General features: G+C 38.2%; 2 protein-coding genes across 2 annotated transcripts; one reads left to right on the forward strand and one right to left on the reverse strand.

Annotated features, from left to right (window-relative positions):
- The first annotated feature begins 4500 nt into the window (after positions 1-4500).
- LOC145774395 (uncharacterized) lies at positions 4501-14174 on the forward strand. Its single transcript, XM_082585638.1, has 10 exons — positions 4501-4593; positions 4991-5039; positions 6374-6557; positions 7020-7177; positions 8006-8171; positions 8816-8886; positions 11118-11301; positions 12454-12576; positions 13062-13164; positions 13497-14174. Exons 1-10 carry the CDS (start codon positions 4548-4550, stop codon positions 13673-13675), a joined length of 1263 nt encoding a protein of 420 aa, XP_082441764.1. The 5' UTR covers positions 4501-4547; the 3' UTR covers positions 13676-14174.
- A 180-nt stretch (positions 14175-14354) lies between these two features.
- LOC145774396 (uncharacterized) lies at positions 14355-26136 on the reverse strand. The gene is made up of 8 exons (XM_082585639.1): positions 25941-26136; positions 24978-25034; positions 22140-22260; positions 21539-21695; positions 19011-19116; positions 16969-17108; positions 16221-16433; positions 14355-15310 (listed from the first exon to the last, which is right to left on the reverse strand). Exons 1-8 carry the CDS (start codon positions 25981-25983, stop codon positions 15146-15148), a joined length of 1002 nt encoding a protein of 333 aa, XP_082441765.1. The 5' UTR covers positions 25984-26136; the 3' UTR covers positions 14355-15145.
- Between the last annotated feature and the right edge of the window lie 777 nt (positions 26137-26913).

The following is a 26913-nucleotide window of genomic DNA, read 5'->3' on the forward strand; positions in this document are numbered from 1 at the left end:
TATCTGTGTTTTGTTTAAGACACACACTGGGGAGAAGGAGTCTTCCACAAGATGGACATTGGACAACGCTCAAGGAGGAAGCTGATTGGGCGATTGTTGATGTCAACTGGAAGTCATCTTACTTGAAGGTCACATTACATTTACTATGTTATTAAATGTGTGACCACACAAGGCATGTGATTGATTGATTGAATCTTTATCCTCGGACTGGGAAAGCTTCTTGCAGAGCTTAATCCTGGCAGTTTCGCATACTTGTAGAGGCTTTAAATCACTGACGCAAGCCCGGTTGAAGCTTTTTGCAGAAAATATTTTACCTTTAAGGTTGCCTCTAAGACTACATTCGATTAATAACCTTCAGCTATTTTTTTCTTTTTGTCAGTGTCAAGGAGCAGTTAGAGTGCAGTGGAACTGTATGTCTTTCGAAGCATTAGGCTGAGAAAGACCAGCAGAGGAATGAAACAAAACTTGGAAACCATAAAACGTTTCAACTGGTTTGTAACCTCTGATCTGAAATAAATTGTGTTCTGCAGCATCAAATCTGTAGAGCTTGGGTTGTTGTGTTGTGGATAGTTTGGAGTTGTAGGCCATGTCTTTGGGAGCATTCGGTTGATAAGCCAGCAAGGAAATAAAAAATATGGCTATTATCCACAAAGTATTAACTGACTTTTAACGTCTAAGCTCAAATAATTTATGTTAAATTTTGTTACGTAACTTGTATCTGCAAGGCTGCGAAATTTGTCGGAGATGATATATCAGCACCACCTCAGCAACTAGCGCTAATTCTGATCCTTTGTCTGTTTGCATGTGATTCATACAGGAACAATTGGCAACGGAAAACAATCGCTCGATTGTTACGCAGGTCTCCCGGTTATTATATCGCTGCGAGTTGCGCGCATGATTATCTGCTTCTTTCGGTCTTCAGTAGAGAGAATGATTGAGGTAAGTCCACCAGCTCTAATCAAAGCAAGACTCCCTTTGGCAACACTGGTTTGAAAATGTTAAAAATGTTGCTTATTATAAAAGACTTCATAGCCTACATGTTTTTAAATAATTACCATAGCGTCTGAATGTGCCGCCATTCCACTATTGAAAGCAATGATGTTGAATTATAAAAATTTGAAAAACATTCGTAAACATAGCAAACATAGTCCTTATTTTATAAAGTAGCTGCAGAAAACAAATTCATGCAGTAATCAAATATCAAAATTCAGTCTAATATCTGTATGAAAGAAAACCGCTAAAGTGGTCTACACTATAATCACACAAAGTATACGCAAGCACTATACTTGTGACAAACACTATAGAAATGTCTTTTCAAGTATTACTGATTTATTGCTTTTGGATATTTTTCTGGACCTTCTGATGACCCTCCTTTTAGGGGGAAACAGGCTGTAGAGGTTTTAGAAAATAATAACTATATCTGATGTAATTCGCTTTGCTTGATTTTTTGCTTGGTATTGAGCACTTTTTGTAGTATTAATACCATTTATTATATAAGTTAATACAGGCTGTGTACCACTCGCATATAGCACTTTTGCATGTCCTGTCATTGCAACAGCTCTCTCAGTACATATAGCCTACCAACATAGTCCTTCCAAACTAGCTTCACTTCCATGAAAAAAATCGTCGAAATTACCGTTACAGTTCGATTTTTTAACCAGCTGTTCATTGATTCGATTAGTTTTACTTTTTCAATATTTAGTCACTAGCATGCAGTCCTCAAGCTAGCCGACTACCAGGGCTAGGCTTATTTACGCAGAATCTACAACTCAATTAAAAATATTGTTTTGAACAGTTACATCAGTTTTAACTCCAGAGTTTTGACCTGCAGAACATGTGCATCTCATAGACCCTGATATGAAGACATTGCTCTGGTTGCAATAATTTGGAGATGCTGCCTAAATTGCTGCCTCATGAGCAAGAAGAAGAAGAAGATCAGTTTTAACAACTGCGTTTCGAAACAAACGTCTGAAAAGTAGCACAGGATAATATGCACTGCTTTGTGTAAAATTGGTATATTCTGTGCGACCCCTGAAGTTCGTTACACGACCCCTTGCGGGGTTGCGAGTCGCCACCAGAGGCGGATCTACCGGGTAGGCCTGATTGGTACAGGCCCACCCAGATTGACAGTGGGCCCACCCAAAATCAGATTCTTTAAAAATAAAACATATTAATGTTTAACGCTAGAACAACCAAGAAGCACTGAATTGTCTTCGGCATCACTATTTCACAGCATTTGTAAGAGATATTCGGTAACACTAAGATTTTGTATATTTGCTCGCCGTGGCATTATCGGTGAAGGCCCACCAAGATATTTCCTAGGCCCACCCATAAATTACGTTCTGAATCCGCCACTGGTCGCGACCTCCAGTTGGGGAAACGCTGACCTATATCATGCTGATTTAATGTTTTCTATAATTTTTTTTCAAAAATTAATAGAATTTTTGCGATCGTTACAAAGAATTTCCCTTTTTTCATTTGTAATCAACATTTTGTTGTAATCACAGTCATTGCAAAACTGTGAGTGCTGATTGAAATGCAAACGCTGGTCAGCAGTCTAAGTTAATCATTAATCAACATTCCGCTGTCTCAAAACAATTAAGTTGAACATAGCCAACATAGCTTTATCAAAAGATTTAACTTTTTTATATTATTATTTTAGTCATGAAACCTATTCCTTGTGCGATGTCCTTAGAAAGTTCAAATGACGCACCAGTGCATTGCGACTTAAAATTTGCCTATCACGGTCATACACAAATAAATACCAACCAATTTTTAGTTTGTTATTTATCAATTATGCTGCAAACTCGGAATCTTTCACGGACCCCCTGGAATTACTTCGCGGACCCTTTGTGGTCCGCAGATCCCCGTTTAAGAACCACTGTCCTACATAGAAGTCAAGACAGCGTACAATGGGATTGGTAATACTGAGGCAAGTAGTGACGTCACAGTATCATTGTGTTCAATGGAACCCATCAGTAAATGATGCTACTTCTAGAACGTTTTAGCATTGGACTAAGAACGGACGAAGAGCTTACACCTTCAAAAACATCTCATAGATACACTAACAATTAAGGAGTATAAGGCCGCTAAAGGATATCAAATATCCGTCTATTCAAAAAGGATTTTAGGTAGCCTACATTAGATTAGAATAACAACTTTTATGTCATTTAGTTTCATTGCCAGTGTCAAGGAGCAGTTATAGAGTGGAGTGGAATTGTGTGTCTTTCAAAACATTCTGCTGAGACAGACCAGTGGAGGAATAAAACAAAGCATTGGAAACCACCAAAACGTCTCAACTACAAATGTTTAATTTATGTTAAATTTTTTTACATAACTTGCAGCATGAAATCTGCAGGGCTGCGAAATATGGGGGCAGATGATATATCAGCACTACCTCAGCAACTAGCGCTAATTCTGATCCTTAGTCTGTTTGCATGTGATTCATACAGGAACAATTGGCAACGGAAAATAATCGCTCGATTGTTACGCAGGTCTCCCAGTTATTACATCGCTGCGAGTTGCGCGCGTAATTATTTGCTTCGTTCGGCCTTTGGTCGAGAGAATGACTGTAAAAATGTTGCTTAGTATGAAAAGAATGTTTAAAAATTATTCTGTTAAACAAAATGTTCAACTAAAGTTTGGCTTTAACTGTCAGACCACAGCATCAAGACTTTCCGCCAGTTTACAATGGAACGATGGCGATGTCGAGTTGATTGAGGTTGATAATAATTTGCAAACATCATCCTTATCCTTTAAGCCCAATCATATTGAAACCATGCAAAGGTAAAAATAAATATCCAAATACGAAACGAGCTATAGTAAGTTGAATCAGAATGACCAATACATCTTTGGAAATCTTTCAACTTTACTGTAAAACTACTATTAGCTTAAAACGGCCCTGCATCCAAGTAGCAAATGCACCATGTGCCAAGGACGTTTTAAAACGTAGATGTGCCGTGGTTGTGAAAACCTCAAGTTAATGTTGCAAGAACGTTGCTAGAACGTAATTCTTGATTCAAAGTTGCAACGAAATTGTTTTGTATCATGAACACAGCGTTCAAACCAAAGGTAACAGTGTGACGTCAGTGCCTCGGTAACTGGAATATCAACATCGTATCACGTGGTTGACCACATTGGTAACTTTATGCGATTGTAATCTCAGCGGGATTTTGTTACCTGGGAAATATTCTTCTGGACGTTTAGGCTACACCATTTAACAAAACTGCAAGTGATCTGTTGCTGCAAGGCGAGCGATCCCAGCTTGCAATCGACAACAGCCGCAGTAACAAAATCTAAAGAGAGATGATAAACACTCGGTCGAAGGAAGTGACATGGAATGGATTAGCCAATCAAAAATTGCTATCATGTCATGTGACTAGCATAACATCTCTGTCTTTATCTTTTTAATTTCAGAATCTGCAAAAAAGAAAAAAACAGCGGAAACATTTCCAGGTACAAAAAGATAGAGCAACAAATCTATTGTCATTTAGAGGCAATTTCTTGGTCGGAACAATCTTGATCATCAAGCAACACAATACGTCACAATGTGGAAGATCGCGCTTATCACTGTTGCCTTATGGGCGCAACTTGGTGAGAATCTTGTAGTTTTGTTTGATAGTTTACGAACAGCTTTATAATTTTAATTAAGTTGTTTAAGTTGCTTATCTCTCAAGGCACTCTATGTGTCGTTGTATAAACTAACAAACACTTTTGGATTCTGTCAGCCCAACTTAGCCAGTGATGTAATAGAGTGAAACTTTGATGGAAACTGAATCAACCCTTCACACCATCGTGGTGTTATTCTCCAAGGTCTCTAAAAGTTGAAACGATAAAAACGAAACTGTTGATACCTGCGTATAATAGCAACAACGCTGAACGCTTGTGACAAAAGTTTGTTGACCGAGGCATAAAACAGTTAAAGAAAGTTAGTCGATTCTGTCCTACTGTTGTTAGTGGCAGCCTCTAACAGCAATTGTTTTTCTTTTAGATCCCAGCACCAGTACAATGATGGAATGCACAGAGACGCCTAAATTTATGTAAGGTTTTGTTTATTTTCCTTTGTTGTTGTACAATAATTTTTCGTTTATAAACATCATTCTGATGCAGATATTCCTGCAGAAGTGAAGATTTTGTTGTGCAGTCCAAATGCTTCTAAAAGTTAAATTTTGGTGTTCTTGTAAGTGCTTTCATGCAGCTATAACGTGTTAGTTTGTTTAAAATCTTAAAACATTTTGTCTCGACAAATTATTTGTCATCATTAGGAAACTTCTTGTAAAGATTTAAAATAATTGTTGCCATTGGACCAAGTAGATTTGCTTCAAAATGTGAATCTTGCCCCACATACTATGCTCTTTGTACAAACACGAATATTCGGGATTCGGCAATTTGGTATGCTATGGTCTTCGCTACCAACAATGCTTACAAATATTCGTACAAAGATATTTTGTTTGTGAAAAATCCTTTTGTTCGTACGAAGACTTTTTTGTACGTCGTAGTTTTTCAAAAATCTTTGTAGTAGAAACCACTTTTTTGTGGATTTTTACGAATGGTCGAGACCATTCGTGACTTTCACGAAGATTTTTTACATGTATAGTTAAGCTAGACGGTAGACCCAAGTAGCCTATGCTTGCTTAACATCATTGCAGTTTTTAGAGTATCAAAGCAGGAAAGATTTATTAGCGTATTTCCGAAGGCATTTTATAAGCCTACTCTGTTTTTTTTTTTCTTGGTGAAAGATATTACGATGTAGAAATAAGCAGAAGTTAAAACTTCGTAATTTTGAGCAACAAGGACTAACCGGTTCAGAATGTTACATCCGCTTTTTCGAAAAGCGGAACACTTTTGCTGTTTATGCTATGACTTAATTAATTACTAGGCTGGCTGAAAAACAACCTAAAATTCATCCAATACGTTTTAGAAAAATTTTAGCCAGCATGCTTGTTCTTGAGTAAGCCATTTATTACTAATAGTAATCATTGTTTTAAATGTATTGTCATAATTACTTGTTAGCAAATGACGTTTATTATTCCCAAGCAAACTTTTGCGCTTCAAATACACGAACAAAACTTACACAGACGAACACGAAGAATTTTTATGTTAAAAACACTTGAATCATTTTTTTTTATTCATACAACAATTTTAGAAGAAATTTGACTGTTTGTAAAATATTTTGTTAAAATTTTTTTCCTGTTTTAAAATAGTCGCACAAAGCTTTCCGGAGAAAATATTTAAACAGGAACGGCTTACGAATTACAAATGCTCGTGTTCTTACAAAGTGCATAGTATGTGGCCCGTGGTTTTGAAATGTGACAATAGTGATCAAGCGACGAGGTGGCGCTGAATGAGTGACAGTTGTCAATAACTTTTCCAGGCTGACCGACTCAGAGATTGTTGACCTTGAAGTGAACACAGGCAATCCAAATGAATACGTTTATATCGGTAAAGCCCTGCTCAATGACCTTAGCACTATCGATGCTGAGTGCCAGAAAAACGCAATGATGGCTAGCACCCAGTTCATGCTACCGGACATGTTGAAGTGTGACCCCTACTATTCGGTAACAATTAACACTCGAAGTCTGATAAATTAACAAAGCGCATGGAAAACAACGATGTGGAAATATATTACGCGAAACAATCGGCAGTAGAAGCATAAAGCATCAACAAAAATAAATGCTTCCTGCTGCAAACTTTCATTCCACAACTATTTAAAGTATATTTGAGTTTAATCATTTTGCTAACCGGTGGGTGGGGTTGTGCGCTAGGAGAACACCCACAGTAGCCTGTTCTAAGTACAAGGGTACGATTGAAAAGTATCAAATGTTTTAATCTGAAAATAATGAAGCTTGTGACAAACAATTTGTTGTGAAACTAAGCAGCGTATTGCATAATATTTAAAAAATTGTTGATTGATATTTGTTCGAACAGCTTTAGTTGTCGAAAGCCATAATGAAATGGTGAGCGTGTTTTTTTTTAAATTGAAGCTACTTTGATGAAGTGCTAAAACTTAATTTGCTCAGTTTGGAAATGACTACATCCTTCTCACATGGACGTTCAGGAACTTTCCAGACAAAACAACTCCTACTGTCCGATTCAACGAAACTTGCTTCAACAGGACTTGCCGATATGACACCAACTACTTGCTCAACACTACTGGAGGCTTCACTGTGGGACTTGAGTAAGAACTGTGTGCAGTCAAGCGTTAACGATTGTAACCATTGTTTGAAGATACCTCGAGCAAGGAAAAGTTTTTAGTTATTTTGGTGAAACGTCCATATGTAATACAAACTATACCATTCTCATCCGGTGACGTAGCTACCCAGTGAGTGTTGTGAACAAATCCAAGAGCGGCAGTTTGTTGGGGGGGGGGGGGGGGGGGGCGAGGGAGGGCAAAAGCATCATTATTGAGCAAATTTGCTCGACACAGCACTCAGTATTAGAAATAATTTCCAGCATTAATTTTTTATGAATATACAAAGGCGGCAGATGGCGCTGTCACGCTGTTGTTCTCCTCTAGTCGAGTACGATTAATGCAAATCCCTTTCTTGATGAGATGAAATGTAACTTTCCACTTGTAATGATTTTGTCTCTTTCAAAAACAAGAAAACTTCCCAAGACACTAGACATTTTCTTTCAAATCATAAAAATTAGTCTTACAGTCATACAAGCTTTATTTTGTGTGAAGCGACATTTTTTTTAGGCTGTGCAACATGCGCTTTAAAGGTTGCTGATTTTTTGTTTTCACTTATTGAACCCATAATATCTAGACTTAATCAGTTTGTCTTTTTAGTGAAATCTTATCTTGCTTGATGGGCCAACCTGACATATGCTAGTAGGTAGGCCTTCCGCCTACACAGTACACACCTCTTTTTTCACGACATTTTTTTTATGTTTTGATTGATTTGAAGTTACTTCGAGCAAGGAAAGATTTTCTTGTCCAGTTGTATGTCTATCTGTGACGTAACAACTTATTGTGAGTCAATGATGTAATTGTGACGATCTTTAGGAAAATCTCGTTTGCTAACCAGCAAATGGATGGCGTCTTCAAACTTGCCATTGGATTCTATAACGTAGACTTCAACGCTCCTCAGACGTCGGTGGTCATGCCTGGGTGGGTTTACGTCAAAGTTTCGGTGACTGACGTTTCAGTGATGAATCGAGTCTTCGTGCAGGTAAGAGATTATGACGTCACTTAAACACCAATTGTCTTGGATTTGAAGTAACAAGAGTTGCATTATAATTATTATTGACTAGTAAATTTTTGAATTAGTTTGGCAGTTTTAACTTCGCCTTCGTATGTCTAAATTCTATGAAATCTGAGACAAGACTTCTAACACCAAATCCGCTTTTAATTCCATTCTATACACAACATAACAACAACAAGGCGGAGTTTTAACTTAGTAGGTAAAGTCATTTTCAGAACTTGTATTAACTTTAATGTTTTATTTGTTTTATTAATGTTAACAGGCAAAGCACCAGCTAAGTGGAAAAGTTTGGGAATAAAAAAGTTTGGGAATAAAAAAAGAAAAAATCATTCCTGATTCTGACATGGTTTCAGAATCAGGAGGCTTAACACCAATGTTTAAGTGATAGAGGAATACCACTGATGAACCATTTAACATTTTAGCTGCTAATGTTGATTGAGTTGTTACCTCTCTAAAAGTAAAAAAAATAAATGAATTATTTTTTCAAAATAATTTTCAATCAACATACACAAACAAATTCATCAGGCTAATTGCAGTGGAAAGTTTGTGAAAAATAGTGAAGTGTCGTAATGGAAAAGTTGTCAAAATTAAAAATTCCATACTTTTTGCAGCTTATTGACTGCTGGATCAACGACAACCAGGATTCAGAAGTGATGCCCAAGTATGACGTCATAAAGAATAAGTAAGTGCGCAATAATCGAATAAATTTGTTTGTTTTACAGATGTAGTTTTGGGTCGTTATTTCGTTCCAACTTTCGTTCGTTCGGACTGTAATCCATTCCCAGTGATGCCTGGCTCACAAAGCGCAAATGTAACATCCGTTCTTGTATAAACAGGGCTACCTTCGATTTACAGTCAAAAATAAAGACGACAAAAACAGAAATTTTTGGTTTAAACTTCAGCATATGCGTCAAGTCATTTACTACAACATTTTTTTCCTGAAACACTATTTTCCAGGAATATCTTCATTGTCATCCGTTTGTCCCTTCTTCAGTACATGAGACCTGGCGTTTGTTCCGGCCAGTAGGAGTGCGCTAGTTTTTGCAGACCTTTCGCCATGCTTCCCTATTGTTAGGATTGATTATGTCCAGGGTTAGGTTCCTTGACCAGGTTTCTTGCACTGATATCGTCTCTTACCAGCTTCAGCCATCTCTTTTTTGGTCTTTCCACTTTCTTTCTCTGCGCATAAATCTTCTTTGCCATCACTTGCGCCTTGTCTGCAGACATACCTTCCACAATCCACATGCCCATACCACCGCAAACGGTGACTTCTAAGAAATACTGTACACTGATGCTTTCTATTTGTGTCATCTTTCGAATACTTTCATTTTTAATTCTATTCTTCAAAGATTTTTTACACATTCTTGGAATTATTCTCATTTCTGTTGTTTCCATCCTGTTTAAACCTTCAATCCTCATAGCGCATCCTTCAGCTCTTAGCACATTGTACTTCTTACACATGTTTTATAAACAATGCCTTTTATTTTCTGGGAAAGCACTCTTCCACATAGAATCCCCGATACTTCCTTGATTTTTTTCCAATCAACTCTTATTCTTGATATTATAGAATCGTGCACTCTTTCATCCATACTCAGGACATCTCTCAGGTAGCAAACGTTTCAACTACTTCGAGTTTATCCCCACCCGGAGTGATTGTTTTCTCGTGTGTTTCGTTTACTTTCATTTGACAACGTTTGCATTCAAAGTCTTTATTCTTACCAGGCTTTGGCTAACTCCTATTCATTTTTAGATTTTTGTGCACCCATTCATTACAATAACTTAATGACATCTTATGGAGTTGCTTCCAACTCTTTTTTAGCATACTGAGCAAGGATCAACCTTGGCTGAATTGACGTCTTTTCCCGAGTATGGAAGGCTTTTGTTTTGCTCCCATTTATCTTTAAACCTTTAGATTTTAAAGTATCCTTCCGTTTAGCATACAGCTCTTCCACTTCCAGCCAGTTGTCCCCAACATATACCAGACCATCTGCATATACAGTAAGTATTCTTTGAGCAATCCTTCTCTGACATTCTTTTTTACTTTGTCCAGTACAACCACAAATACGAAAGGGCTGAGAAATGAGTCTTGAGAGACGCCCACTTTTACTTCAAACTATTCTGATCTTCCATTTTTCAACTTTACAGCGGTCGTGCCATATTCGTATATCTTCATTAAAGCCTGAGTCTCCCATTCTACGACAACTTTTTTTATTGATGTACTGAGGCTACTTCGTTCTTTAGGAAATTACAACTTAAAAAAAAATTACAAACTGTACGTGTATAGACACAGCACCAAAAACATACTAGGTATAGCGGTGCTACCCTCAGATAAATGGATGAGTTGAGGCAGCTGAAGCTTTTTGTTAAATTTGAATTTATCGGTCTCTAGGATAGTTGCTTTAAACGGCTTTCATTCCAAGTGCTGTTGCAGTGAGGAGTTAATAAATTCGAGTTGTAAATTTTTGGATAAATTTACCAAACAAGCATCGGTTTATATCTAAGAAAGTTATAAAAATAATTTTGCTGTAAACACACCTGGCAGCTTTTTTATTTAACGCACCCCGCTCTGAGAAGGTTGTTCCGCACTTTCACATCTCGTACTTTTATAAGTCCTTGTTTGACATCAAGAAATGAAGTTGCATTAAGTCAGCCTCCGGTATTATAATATGAAAAGAGCATTTAACATTATGGGAACGGTAACGTTACTATTGAAAATTAGAAGACAAGTTGAAAATAAAGACGGTGTGACAACCCTGTATAAGTGTATAGCCCATGTCACCAAAGCATGATGTATTTTTCTGCTGCATTGGATAAAACTCAGTTGCATTAAATTTGCGGGAATGTAGGCCTTCTAACAAAACCACAAACAATGATCACATGATGGGGCTAATGATTCGATGAACGCAATTGCAGGATGCTCCAAAACGCCCTCGCAACAGAGGAGATAAGGAATTTCATGCCAGATAATGCAAGGTTTGCTTTCCGATCTTTCTTCTTCACAAAAAACAACATCAATCAAGAGCAGTACGTCTACGCTCACTGTAAAGTTGAGCTTTGTGACAACACAATCGAAACAAACTGCAACTTGAGAGCAAAAGTAAGTTGTTCTCTAATCAAACTAATTGCTGTTCGGTTTTTCATCGCATCACACCATTGTTCGTCACTAATGCTAGAGAGCAACCAATCTTTGGTTTTATCATCCGACGCGCAGATCTTCCACTCCATTAGGTGGCTTGAAGATGATGCGGTCTTTTCTTTAACACTACATTCAGAGGAGGAGGAAAAGGCCATCCATCACCATCCATATGCATCAGCTTCGTAGATCAGAAGTTGAACCGCCAGCAGATATGGGTGTCTTGATTTCAGCCCACGGGAATGTCGTTTTTCAGTTGTTTTTTTTAACATTGCTTCAATGTCTAAAGATCTTCATTATTGACAGATGCTGAATGAATGCAAAACAACGCTCGTATTACTAGTAGGGTAACTTTTGTTTTGCGTATACTAAGCTGCAATTCATCGAACGCAACTTTGCCTTGTACACTAATTTTATACCATGGCAATCTATATACACAGGCCTTGACAACGTGAGAACTGGAGGCCTAACTGAAGCCGATATAATTTTGATTTTGAAATGTAAGCTGAATTTACTTTATATTTCTTTGAAATGTTAGTTTTCAGACTGCAAATTTCCAAAGTGTCATCACTAAATCCCAAAACACTCCAAAACTCTTAATATTACGATAAAAAGTTACAATTTGTTTCCATTACCAATGTTGCCAGACGTTTTTTTGATTTCCAACGCAAGTGCCAAAACCAAAACCTATTTCGTTATTTGAATGGTAACAATAGTACAGAAGCAATTCAAAATCACACAAAATACACACAAAGACTATATTGATTAATTAATACTAAAATAATCAGCTTATACTAGAGATTTCGGCTACCTATAGATCAGAGCATTTACAAATACATGATTCCGAAGAATTTGGAGAAATTTCCCAAAAACAAAAAATGAACTGGACCAAAATGGAACAATTCTCAAAAAATTGTTGAAAATGAGATTTTGAGTAATTTTTCAGATTCGGTTGGAATCAGGCTTCAAACAATCCGTTGATCAAATTTAAAAATATTTTTTTTGCCAACCTCAGTGGAGTTTTATTAATCTAAGTTCCACACCGTCCCGTGATGTTTTCCACGTTGGTAAGTTATGTCATTGTTATATAAAAAATGTCATTTATGTCGTCATCAGCGAAGACGTCGTGACCTCAGCGTTGGAGGAGAAATACCAGAAAGGAAACAACATACTGTTTCATATGGCCCACTGCGCGTGACGGATCCTTCAGAGGACAAGGAAGCATCGCCATGTGGGAGAGTGAGTAGACTCTGGAAAGATGTCGCTGGTGTTTGTTGATGCTCTTACTGAAGATTGTTTTGTTATATCTGAAGCAAGATAAGTTAAGGTTAGGGTTAAGTAAGATAAGTTAGATTAGTTGATTAAGGGTCTCTTTAACTTCACACTGACTCTACAAACGAAGAAACTTCAAGATTAAGCGATGCTAGTTCGAATTTCGGGTTGAGCGCTTGAACAATGCATTTCATGGACTGTTCTCCATTCAGCGACACCTACTGGATGGAATAACTAACAAAACAACACTTCAACAATTGGAAACTTCACTCTTGTCAATCTCGTCAACCGGGGCTGCTTCAATCATTTAAAGCCTCGGCAAGTAGAAGAAACTGCCAGGAACACCAAAGAAGCTTTTTCAGTCTGAGGATAAAGAACGTCACAATCAAACAACAACTTTTCCTTCAAATCGTCCAAAAGAATAAAAATATTCTTTCCGTTTATATTCTCAGAACAACGGCAGATGTTCCGATATCTGCACTGTGATTGGCAACGACGCTGTTTGCTCCTGCACAAGAGGCAAGGCTCTTATGCAAGATGGAAAAATATGTGGAGGTATGCAGTGTTGTGTTGTATATGTAGGCCTATTGTTTGGCATATACACGCATTGTTGTGTCACATTTTGTTTCATATGTCGTTGCGAAGCGTGACAATGCCAGTAGATTATCTGCTAAGGTATGTGCCGCAAGCGAAGCCTTGTGGATAAGTTTAATAGGTTTATTGTAGCTTTGCTATATCATTTCCACCAGAAAAACAAATCTAACATTACCAACCTTAGAAATCGGTTCTGCGCTTATAGTTCAAATTTTATGCAAGTAAATTGACTTGCTCAATTAATCTTGTCACTTGATGGGAGGAATTTAATTAAGGATTTTGTTACATTACAGACGTCACAGAAGAACATGAAGATCATTACGTGGAATTAATTGAAAAGGGAAACACCAACATCATCATCGCTGCAGGTCTGATCGCTTTTGCTCTTATCACTTCTTCTTGTCTCTTCGTCCTCTTCCGTCGTCTTGGAAACGGTTATCGCATGGAAGTCAAAGAAGGCCTCAAATATTAGAGAAGGCTTCAACAATTTTGCTGCAAAAGTTGATAATTTGTTGTTAACTCTCCGTCACATGACGTCAGGTTACCGTAAAATTAGCAACAATTGCAAACTACAGACTTGATTATCAATGTACTCGGAAATTTGTTTCGTTACGTCATCACACGTAATAAGACCAACAACAAAAATGTGAACGAATCGTCATGGTAACCGATGGTTCACCTTATTTGTCATATTCACCACTAGATGGAGCAGCTTAATCTTTTGTCTAGTTTCACCAATTGCCTCATCTTGCAACGAAACTTGAAATATTTTGTTCCTCATTCTCAAATTTTCATTTCTGCGTATTCTATTGTTTGTCCCATCGTCGCAATCGCAGTTCCAGTAAAGATTTACAACGCGAAAAGGCCACCCTAGCACGCAACTGGATGGCGGATGAAGTTACTGTTATGACTGCAAAAATGTTTTATTTTGTGATGTAATCTTGCTTGAAATAAATGTCGCACCGACAAACGTTTTGCTTCCACTCACAAACAGAAAATGCGAGTTCGGTTCTCAGCTGAGTTACCTCTGCACATCTCATGTTGACTAAACTCAAAGTAGACGCATCGTGGTGCACTGCAAGTGTGACTTAGAGCAAAGCACCACTGGTGGTTTGGATAAGGAGCAAGCTCAGTTAAAAAAGGCGCACAAGTAACAGCTAGGTGTCATATATTTGAAACAAGATTAATTCAACGGTAATGTCAATATCACCAATGTGGGGAGGGGTTATTCTTTTATCACAGCTACTGAAAACCATAATTGCTGTTATTTTTCGCTCACTTGTGTTGAGATGATATACTCACACACAAATGAGTGAGAATACATGTGCAATGTGAATATCTTGTCTGAAGATGAGCCTTGTTCTTCCAGTAAAAACAATTTTATTCACATTATTCACTTAATTCCTGATGAGGACACAAGTAGCCTACGTGTCGAAAACGTTACAGTTTAATTTAAGTTACTTTGTTTTGTTTGTCTATTGTTCAACAAAGCGAACTCTTCACAAAAGCTTTAAAACAATTTATGCCAATTGTGAATCAAAACCCCAAAGCTTCGTAAGATAGAAACATAATGTTTTGGATCCCACATTTTGAAATTATTTTTTAACAATGCTTAACACAAACAATCATCACACGAATGATAGTACTGTAGCTTGATGAAACCAATAATCTTTTCCAGTTCATGATTCTGATATCTGAAACGATAAATTTCTGTTGTTTCTTTTGGAAGACTTCTTTCCTTGATCAAAACTTTTGGAAGTTTTTTCGCCGGAGCACAGAAGCTCAGAATTATGCTGCAGGGCGGAGGAATATTGCGGATGCAGATGATTGTTAAGTTTTTTGCCATATTTGCCAGGAGGCAGCAAAAAGTTTGTTTCATGACCTCACAGAACGTCACTTCCTCGCGTTTGAATTCCAGTTTACGTCACTGCATATAATGGGTTCAAGAATCGGACGTTTTTTCTTCAACTAATGACAATGAAGCTTCATCTTGGGGCACTGGGGGTACGGGAGAACGGACAAACAACGCTTTCTTTGTTGGTTTTGCGTTGTGTTTCTCGAGGTTGATTGCTGTTTCGTCTGGAAGCCATTGTCTCTCTTCTGACACCTATTGTAAAGAATATTCTCAGTTATTTATTAGTTCTGTGAGGGGACTGCCGAATGAATGTTTGGACCAAGTTCGCATTCTTTGATAAAAAAAAAACAAAAAAACTTGAAATGAACTATAAAAACTGATTGAAAGAGTAGGAGACAAATATTATAATATTTCTTGTCCGCTCCGATAGCTCAGTTGGTTAGCGCGTAACTTCGTAAATGAACAAGCTTCAAGATCAAGTGGCGCTGGTTCGATTCTCGGGGTGTGCGCTTGAGCAACGCATTCTAGGGACTGCTCTCCATTCAGCGGCACCTAATGGATGGAATAATTTCCGGCAACAACACTTCAACAATCGGAACCTTCACTCTGTCAATCTCGGTGACCGGCCCTGTGTCAAGAGCCTCTACAAGTATGGGAACTACCAGAAATAACCTATCAGGGCTTTGTCAATCCGAAGATAAAGATTCAAAACCAAATTAATCATCAATCTATGATCTTGGCGGGAAATTCCAAATCCATCTGCTGCTTCCTCATTGAAGATTAGGGTCATTGACATAATAATCTGGGCCAGGTACGAAGAGTAGTCCCGGGTCTCTTCAACAAAACACCTTCATGTCAATGCATTATATAGAAATAGGACTCTAAGGAATACCATAGGATTTCTTGAAAGGTCAGCCTCTTATAAAGATTCCGGGTTTCTAAAATCAATCCGGATCCTAGTTCAAAAGTACATCTTGCCCGATTACTACTAAAGCTAAACAAGGCGGGATTGTTTGTTCTTTGTAAAAAAGACAACAGACAGCTTTTCGTCAATAGATGACGTCAATAGAACCCTGTTCGTCAAATCTTGGAGAAGCAAGGAGTCTCAAAAATACAATTTGTTTTAAATCCCTCTTTCTTTACCAATGACAGAAGCAGCTACCTGATTAATGAGAGGATCGGCTGCTCGATTGGATGAGATCACGTCCGGTTCGTCTGTTTGAAGGAATTGCAATTGGCCTTTGTCCAAACTAGTCAGTTGGTGACCATGGCGACCGCCGCTGCTGCTTGATGACGTCGACGATGACCTCAATGACAAAGGTTTTGGGAAGTCGACATCAGTAAAAGATACTGGACGTTGGAGGTAATAATGACCCTGATAAAAACGTTTGAGTTCAACTAGAAATCGACTGAAAAGCAGGCTACAAAACAATTCATGATATTCTAAACGATTGTTGCAATATAAAACATCAACCTACCATGGACATTCACTACAAAAACTTTTTATATTTTAAACCAGCGGTGCTCAAAGTGCTGCCCGCGGTAACACTATCTGCAGCCCTCTTCCGGGGACTTGAATATACAATCTTAAAGCTTAGGCCGAATTGCAAGGTAAAAATGAGCGAAAGTTTTGATGCTGCCGCCAAGATTCGCAAAATGCAGCATGTGGCTAAAAAGAAATTGGGGCACTCCTTTTTAAACAATACATAATCTTGAAAACTAGCTTAAAATTTTACGTTTGGTTCATCAATTTTTGAAGTTTTACATACGCACAATTCGCCTGGCAACACTGTAGATTTACTAGTAGCAAAATGTCCGGCTAGATGCCATTTTTATTTAATAGTAGCCAAGCACTGGTCAAATGTTCATAACTTAGATTTTAAGCGATGGATATTTCTGATATCTCTCACCTCCATGCAATCCTGCTCTCTCTGTATCGTCTTCTTGGGCTTGTGACTCAACACGACACACAATACAACGCAGATGACGACAACAAACGCGATCACAGCAACAATGATGATGGAGATTGGAACGAGAAAGTGAGTTGGATCTGTAAAAATATAACCAGATTTCCGTCTGTGACGTGATAAAAAAAAAATCGACCAAAGCTTTGAGTTGTTGGGTAAATTTAACCCTAGAGGCAACTTTCACTTTCATATGAGATAAACTTTCCAAGTCAAGAAAGAATATGAGCAATGAGCAATATCTAATTCGGATTCGAAAATATCTGGTGGTAGAAAAAGATTTTCAAATTTCCGTGAAGTTACTTAAAAAGCTAATGTTGTGACATTGCAGGAGGCTTGAAATCCTCTTTAAGAAGCTCGATACTGAGTTGGATGCACTAAAAAGCATATTTTCAGCGGTCGATTAAGCGAACTCTTTAATCAGTTAAATATGAATCAGTTTGGCCAAAGTTTATCGGTGGATCAGTAATCGGCAATTCTAATCAGCGGATTACAGTTGGTGCAAGAGACAAAACATTAGTCGGCAAATCAGTAGATTTGCTTAGTTGGAAAAGAATTCACTGTTGGTGCAGCTAACCCTAAAAGTCTTATTTAAACAAACACATGGTTTATAAATTAATAAATACAATAATCTTTCAATTTATGACACTGATGATGAAAAGAGTCCAAGTTTGGAAACCTTTGGAAGCATGAACTTAGTTTCTACCATTAGGGCTCAGTATTTTTGACTAGGACTGACCAAGCATTCCAGCAACTTTTATTCGAAATATACAGTACAGTACGTAGCTTTTCTCTAGTTGGCTTCGCTTCTTAGGCGCCAAGCAGGTAACCGGGATTGCTTAATTTTAAACAGACAATCATCAAAGCAAGAATTGTCGGACCCCACATCTCGCTATCTCAGGCCTCGAAATTCACGGTGGACACCGCGGACATGTCCGCCGTCACAGCATGTGATGTCCGCGGGAAGTACCATCTAGATCGGTCATATTTGTCCGCCGAAAAAGAACACAGGAACTAGCATAGCGATACAAATCGTCATTGCATAGCACGAACAAACAATTATCGCGAGAATATAATTTCCCGCGCATTCTAGCGCGGTAGCGCGCATCTAGAAAATGTTAATATTGCATCCCTTAGCTTCCGTTCAAGCAGGAAAACTTTCGATTTTTACGTTGCTTCATTGACGGATGAGATGGAATCAGCGTAACAAAGGTGAATTCTTCGCAAAGAATCGATGGGAGTACCGTACTTTTACACTAATCACGTGCAACGTTGCTCAAGTCTTACGTCACAATGTCTGCCTTTGATCGAGTAATATTGATGGCAAGGTTGGTTACAAAATTAGATTACACGAGTAGGCTATTACAGCAAGATGCAAAAAAATTTGTTAACTTTTGGTATTGCTGTAAGAAAGAAAAAAACACAGGGAAAATTCTAAAAGTGAGAATGAGGGCGATGAACCTACTCGCTCTTTGACGCTTTTGCTCACATGACACGCAAAAATAAACCTAAAGAAAGAAGCCTAGTGAAACTTTGCACAGCAAAAAATAGTAGAGTTAGTGTGGGAATCTTCTGACTCGTGTCCAGAGCATTGTGACACAAGAAGCCACACGACCTCGTTTGATGGATGTTAATCAGTTATGCCATGCGGCGTATTAAGCAGCTACACGAAGCTTTGACTCTTCAAGCGCACGTCGTTGGTCCCACTTCGCTGAAATTTTAAAAAGCCTTCCAAACCGTAGCTATAGTTCTCAAATGGCGAAGAATTATCAAAATAAAGTGATTAAAGATGACGATCGACGTTAAAGCTGGTGTGTCCGCCATGAGACTTAATTTGTCCGCCGAGATAGCTGCTCAGACCGGACACGTTTGTCCGCCGTCAACAAAAACGAATTTCGAGGCCTGCTATCTGAAATGAAACTCAACCGATGACTGTCCTCTGCTGACGACAGATTGTCATCAATACTTTGTTACGCCACAGATCGTACCTAGATTGGTTAAAGTGACGTTTGACGTCGTATTTCCACTCATGGTGACGTTGAAAAGTTGAGGCAATGACGTCATGGCGACGTGTGTCGACGGTGAAGCGGTCGTCTGAAACGATAACGATGATGTTTCTGTGAGAGTTTGTGAAGACGAAAAACTGGTCAAAGACTCAGTAACTAAGTAATGAATGAGGTTGACCGTAAGCACATTTGTAATTTGTAGGTCGCCGCAGCAGATGGAGTGTTTTGACTGATAGACACTTTAACATAGGACCCGACGAACCAGCTGACTGCAGCATTGTAACCCTTCTAGCACAGCCCAGAAAGTTGATTCTTACTTTGAACTTTGTTTGGTAGTTAGGCTACAGAAGAAAAAAGAGTAATAGCAGTGGTGGGAATCAAACCCACGTCATCAAAACGACTACTACCCTAATCCTCAAACCGTGAGACCACGCTGCCGACGGCGAAAAGTTCACTTAATATACTTTCTAACGTTCATGAGTCACGTGATTGCAATCAGCTGATTTAAGTCTCCTCTTTTGATTGGTTAATAATCCTCATTTGCTGCAGCGACCTGCAAAATATAAATACGCTGACCGTATAGAACAGTGGTTTTCAACGGGGCGGTATGATTACCTCGGCTTAAGGGGGGCGTTTTGATTATTAAGGGCATGGCTACCTAAAGATACGGCTAGATTTGTCACATTTTGAAGAAATTTCCAAATTTTGCCAACTTTGGACGACTGATTAAATTAAATTTTTTTAAATTATATTTTTTCTCCTTCTTTACTGTTTTCCCCAGATGACACAATAGGTTTTACCAATTACCATCATCAGATGTTGAAAAAGAAAGACAATTTGATTTCGAAGATTTTAGTCAGACTGTTAAGTTTTCAATAACAGTCTGATTCAGCGTTTTTCAACTTATTTTTTCTCATTTGCTGCTGCTTCCCTAAGGCAACAAAGAGCTTTTAGATCATTCAGAGACAGCAAAAAGTAAAAACATTTCAAAAAATGTCAGTCAAACACTAGCATTAGCGGTAATCAAAATCTGCAAAATGTGACAAATCAGGCCGCATCTCCAAGTGGCCATGTTAGGGGGCATTCTGGTTTAAGCCATCTACCGACCAGCGTAACGATTTCGTCACATCATTGTCTGGATAATCTACTCTACAGACTGCATGGTCGCACGATAGCCAACAATTTCTCTTACACCATCGTCATATTTGATTGACCAACCGTTTTGTTTGCAAACGCTTCGTATTTAAAATTTAAATTCAGTCATTTTTCAGTATATCACAAAATCTGGTGAGTTCCATTATGACGTAACCACTACTACCAGTATACTGTTTGCATGCTCGCAAATATATATTAGCTTTTCGTAATTAATCGTTTTTGTTGAGGGGCGGTAAAATTTCGCCAGTTTATTAAGGGGGCGTTGGGCCAAAAAAGGTTGAGAAACACTGGTATAGAAGCTACATGGAAGGTTGATTGCCTTCCCACATCTCAAGGAAAGCTTTCGCAGTGAGTTTGTTTTATTTTTGCAGACTTGTTTCAAATTCTATTTGTTGGATGAAGCCAGTTAACTATTTAGATGAAAGTTACCATAGGTCAGGGGTGTTCAAACTTTTTCTCAAGCGGACCAAATTTTAATACGGAAGTGCCCGTGAGCCAACAATCCCTGATAATCTTGTTTTGCTCGAAAACTGATGCATACATAGCAATATTGTGTTATTTAATATCATTTTCATACAACAAAACTATATGCAGGTTCAAGTACTTTTTGATCACTGCGTGTAATAAGTTAGGCAATGAGTTATCAGCTTTTCCATTATGGATTGAAACATCCAAAAACTTTGCATAATACAGCTGCTGTGTTGAATGTGAAAAATGAAAGTGACGTCTTGATTTCAATACGGAGTCAAATTTAGTTCGAGGTTAGAGGTAGACAAGGGTAAAATATGACGTATGCGGGAGCCGCTCAGTTTTGATCTCAAGCGGTTCTTGTTTGCTTATGACTGAGAACGTCTGCTTCCACAAATATGTTGAGCCCAACAAGCTCAACATTTTCTTTGCAAAGTGGTTACATTTCTGGACTTTTTTTTTTATCCTGCTCTTGGTAAAAAAAGGCACAAGGGATATTTGTTGCTATCGGCCGCCACTAGGCGTCGTGGTGAAGCTCAATTAGCTACAAATGTGGCGGAACATCAAGATTTACGTAAAAAGAAGCGAAGAGAATTAAGTACGGCAAAATCCCAAAAGCGGTCGTTGAACTCGCTAGCAAGACAATGAATGAATCAGAATGTCATATGCTCCTCTTAGACTTTTCTTGTCTTGTTCTCTTGTCTGTGAGAAAACGCTGTCCTATTTTTTTTTAATGCAAGTTGAATTGGTATGATTTCTGTGTGTCATTGTGAAACGACAGACGAGGCCATACGAAAACGTATCGCGTGCCGAATTTTGGACACCCCTGCCATAAATGAACCGGACCCCCACTGATACATAAACCCAAGTTTAAAGTTCATACCAACCTGCGGGCAGTCACAACACAACACTCGTATCTCGTAGTCCTCGCAGTAGGATAATGAGTTGTCCACCCCTGGCACACACACGAGCCCAATGCTGACGTTACAATTGAGACCATGACGTTCAAGGAAGAAAAATGGAAGATGCGGATTCATCTTAGTCCTGGAAGAAACTTGATCCTGAGCTTGAGTTAGGAGGAAAACTTAAAACTCACCCTTAGCTTGGTTAAACGATAGTTATTAACAATAGACATGTAGCACTTTGACGTTGGTTTCACGTTGTTATACGCGTTCATACGGACATGTAGAGAATATAGCCCTTAAAGATCCGAAGCCGAGACAATGCTTTGTAGTTACAACGATTTGGCGATGTTCAGTTGGGTTTGTTTTTATTTCTGACCATCACAACAAAACAAAGCAAAAGTGTAGAAAAAGGCAGGAACGACAAAATGCGAACGTTATAACATACAAGCTATTGAATAGAAGGTGCGCTGTATTAAGCACAACCGAGCAGAATGTTTTCTCAACCGTGGAACAAAAAGACAAGAGCATTGGTTCAACGGTTTGTGAGATCGACTTTTAGTTGGATGCGGTTGTGACGTCATACCTGCACTCAATGTCTTGCGGACGTTCACATACGTCATGATGACGTCGGAGATTCACAAAGCTGTTGTCATCTCCCTGAAATGGATCGAAATCGTCGTTGTTCAACCATGCCGTCCACTCACCTGTGCGGTCACAATGTGTTAAATTATAATAATAACAATTAAATGTCAAAGGATCGCTCTCTACATGAGCAGTGAAAATTATTTTAATATTTCTAGATTATAAAACCTCACACTTTCTCAATCATTGGTTTATGGAAAGTAGAAACAACATTGACGTTGTGAAGATATAATGAGGTCAAAATTATATTTGAAGAAAACTGCTATGACGTCATATGGAGTTTCAAACTTCTCGTGCTTTGACGAGAAGTCAATGAAAACTTGATCGGCAAAACGTAAAAGTCATCGGCCTTCCAAGATTCAGACTCTTTGATTGTTTCAGCTCAACAACAAAGTTTGCTGACAGTCTGAACTACTTGTGACGACGTCACACTGGGGTGACGACGTCACATTGGGGTGACAGCAATAGATAACAGTCGAAGAAGTCAGCTTCCATTCTCGTACAAGTATAAACAATATAATCAAACATGTTAAGCCTGTTGAAGTTACTTTGTTTTGTCTGCCTGTGGCACAACAAGGAGAACTCTACCAAAGCTTTATAATCAAATAACAATATATGAAAAACAATAAACAAACAAATTGCAAAGTAGCCTAATAAAACAATATTCAAAGAAAATGCTCGAAAAGCCCAAATTATCGCGTTGCAGATCGCGATTTCGGATATCCATCAATGGGCTTCTCTCCACCACCAGTTTGCTGGACGTGTAATCTGGATGCAGAGGCTCATTTGCCTCTCAGACTGCAAAATCCGTCAATTTCACATTGATTCAACGTCTGCAGACGCTGAATCAATGTAAAAGCGACGGATTTTGCTGTCTGGGCTTACGCGCTAAGTCAGATCTGCTTGGCGGCTTCAGGCAAAATTTATTGTTGTGCTCACGCCTGGCTTAACTTGTTGTCAGAGTCTTCACCTGCGAGAAAGAGGCCGCCTACTCTTTAGTTTTTTTTTCAGCTTTAGTGCAATGCTAGATGCCGTTCGGATGACTGTGACTTGGTTGGTAATGGTTTAAAATCTGCCAGACACACTCATTTGACAAGCTCCCTGAACTCAGAAAGCATCTTTCGACAACCTGGAGGCGCTCCACTTCTCCAATACGTTATATTCCTATCTCATTATTTTTGCATAATAAAACCAATTTGAAAAACCCACGTTGCAAGCTTGGGCAAGATATTCCTTTTACATTCCACAAGCCAACTTCTTGAGGTTTTGTTCTTATTGTATTTCTCTGAATTTGTTGACGACTTTAACGACTTTGAATGTTTAAAAATAATCTGACTGAACAGACTGGGAGTTTTTATTCAGCTTTCATAAACGTCTGGAGACGTCGAATCAATGCTAAAATAACGGATTTTGCCAGCCAGGTAACACACGCGTACTTCGCCCACGTATGACGTCAATTTATGAATGAACTTCCACAGAAAAATCCGTCACTTTTACATTGCTTTAACGTATGCAGATGTTGAATCAATGTAAAAATGATAGATTTTGTATGGGCTTCACTAAGCCAAACCACAAAGCCTGGAATGTCATCGTCAAATGTCAACATAATGTTTAGAGTAGATAGAAGTATCCGTCAGACAAAGTGGCGCGCGTCTTGCCGTTTTACAGAGGTCTCGAAAAAGTTGAGACCTTTGTTTCTCTTAAAACCTCTACTTTTTTATTCACAACCAAATATTTAGAGCATGGTAAGTAATAACAGTGACTCGATCAACCTTTTTATATTATATCTTCCCTGATTGCACTGAGATGATGCAAGAGAGAATCTGTCGTTTTGTCATTCAAAAACAGCAGCACTTTAATGCATTAATGTCGCAGTGGATTGCTGGTCGCTGCTGGTGGCTCATGACTTGTGAACCACCGCGGTGGCGTTCACTGTATTACCGGATCGGTTTCCTAAAGTTGAAACCTCAGACCGCACGATTTCGTCGATTCAATTCTTCCGTCACTGAAAGTGTTCAAACGACCGTACGTCTCGCTGTGCATTCTGTCCATGTTAGTCATAAACATTTCGTGGAGGTCCATCTTTGGATCAGTTGTATTTTGATGTAAGAAATCAATGGGGCGTAGTGGGGCGTAAGAACAATTGAAAGCATTGTGAACTGACAAACGAGAGCAAGGAGACATCGACACCTACTCGTGACAGAAATGAGTTGCAATAAGAAACAATGCACAAGGAACTTGTTGCAATGTTCATGCCATGTTGACCTTGATACCGAAACAAATCATCAACGTTTTGTATCTTAAAATTCTTTCATTCGCCTTGTATCATCTATGGTAGTTTTCAAAATCTATTTCGCTCTTTTCGATGCTGCCAGTTTAGCACTCAAGCCATAATGCGTCATATAATATGTTACACTTTCTGCGCGAAAAGTTTCTGCGATACAAGAACTTTGCAGAATGCAAAAACTTTCTTCCTAGGCTACTTAGAGTTTTAATGATTGCTGGTTTATCGCTGATTGCAGCTGAAGCTTTTTTTCTGGTAAAATAAAATTTAGGTTTTGTGTTTTTCATAATTTGCAGTAAGTCACTATTTTGATTCTGACAGCAGCACCTACAAGAACACCAAGAAATACAAACCACGAGACACGACCACAGGTAGCCAATTCTCGAGTGAACCTGAACTCAAGCCAACTGCGTTCAACCAGTAATTCAAAGCTAAACTATCCAATCTATAACTTAGTTGTTCATTTATTTGTCACAACGACAGATTTGTACTCACAGAGGCATCCTTCGCTCTCCATTTCTGGGATGATGTTCGATCGCGACCCCGCGCACACTGCAAATAAAAACAGAGTTTGCGGCTGTTTCACTTCAGTAATCACCATCAGGCTTTGCCAAACAAAGAAAGATTTGTTACGTCACAGTGCTGGCGATAAGCCTCATCGCTGAAGGTGAAAGCGACACCGATGTGCTCACTTCTCATTCTCAGCATCAGCATATTATGTTTATGACATTCCTTTAACTTTAGAAAATTAATAATTCACATGATTTAGGTTTTGTATTCCAAAAATAAATCTTCGCCATGACTACGTTCTAATCTAACAAGAACAATTTAGTTGTTCCGAAACAAAATTACTTTAAAAACCATAGACAGCCAATCGATAACAACTTAATAACATTGAATTGCATAATTCAAAATTAATACAGAAATGAAATAGATGCATAATTTCAAACGTTTTCGGCAAAACTTTCTGCCCTCTTCAGAAAAATATCTTAATTCATAAACAAAATTATTCGTGAAATGTTAATAATAAATGACTGAAATTGAAATTGAAAATTGAAATTGAATTTCAGTCATTTATTATTAACATTTCACGAATAATTTTGTTTTGTTTAGATGAATTAAGATATTTTCCTGAAGAGGGCAGAAAGTTTTGCCAAAAACGTTTGAAATTATGTATCTATTTCATTTCTGTATTAATTTTGAATTATGCAATTCAATGTTATTAAGTTGTTATCGATTGTCTGTCTATGGTTTTTAAAAAGTACCTCTCTACCAAAGCTATAAAATTACTTTAAATATAAAAAAACAAAATTACTACAGATTCGTTTATTGAAGGAGATGTCTCTGCTGCCTCAAGCAAAAACCTGCTTGGTATTTATACAGGGATGATGACATCACAATCTGTTTAATATAAATGGAACAAAAACAACGAAAAAGAAGATACAAAACAATACTCACCTATGACAGATAGTGAAGTGATCAGGTACAACAATCTGTTCATTATGTTGGCACAATATATCAATTTGTATGCGCTTGTAGTTTATTGGCTTTAGTTTATTCTTGGGCCTTTACATCAAAATAAACAGCTAACTTGTATGGTAAAAATTTAAAAAGCGTTTATTGAAGATCCCATCAAAACAAACCGGAAAACCTCAAGTCTGAAACGTGAGCACAAGAATTAGTGGTCGAGGCAGGTCCACAAACACCGAATCAAACTTACATGACGGCACCGAGATGATTTAATTTAATTTCACACTTTACCGATAAATCTTGAATATTTTCTTTTACGTTGATGTTTCATGAACTTTGCGGATTTACATCTTCAAGGGCTATGACGTTCTTCGATTTTTCAATGAAAAAGTTCAAATTATCATCAGCTGAGCGGTGAAGGAGAGTGACCTAACGCTCCGTGGGTAACCTGTTCGACACTCATTAAGAACACGGGTCTGCATCTTGACCAGCGCTGTGGAGTCGGGCAAAAAATATACGAATCCGACTCCTCGGGTTATAATTGACCGACTCTTGACTCCGGACACGTTAAAATTTCGCCCACTCCACGACTCTCACTCCACATCCCTGATCTTGATGCAACACTAGATGACATGTTTGAACAAGGACAAAAAGATTTGCTTCCTTGTTTTTTCCTTCCACTCAACCCTAAAATCTCTATCAATATCACATAGGAACACAATAGTTTCTGTTAATGAACCTGATCAGTTGCTATGCTGTTACAAATGAGTCTTAATTGACAAATGAACAAATCGACATCGATTTCATTGTTTTGGTTTTACTAACTACTAACTTCACAGCCTTCACAGTCATGAACAAGTCAATTTTAACATTAACTAGTTCTAGAAACGATAATTGTCCTGATGAACATCCAAACTTTTCAACACTAAGTTCAGTGCCACCTTTGCAGTTCGAGATACTT

This window comes from Aplidium turbinatum, chromosome 7 (genome assembly GCF_918807975.1).
Source record: "Aplidium turbinatum chromosome 7, kaAplTurb1.1, whole genome shotgun sequence".
NCBI classification, from domain to species: Eukaryota; Metazoa; Chordata; class Ascidiacea; order Aplousobranchia; family Polyclinidae; genus Aplidium; species Aplidium turbinatum.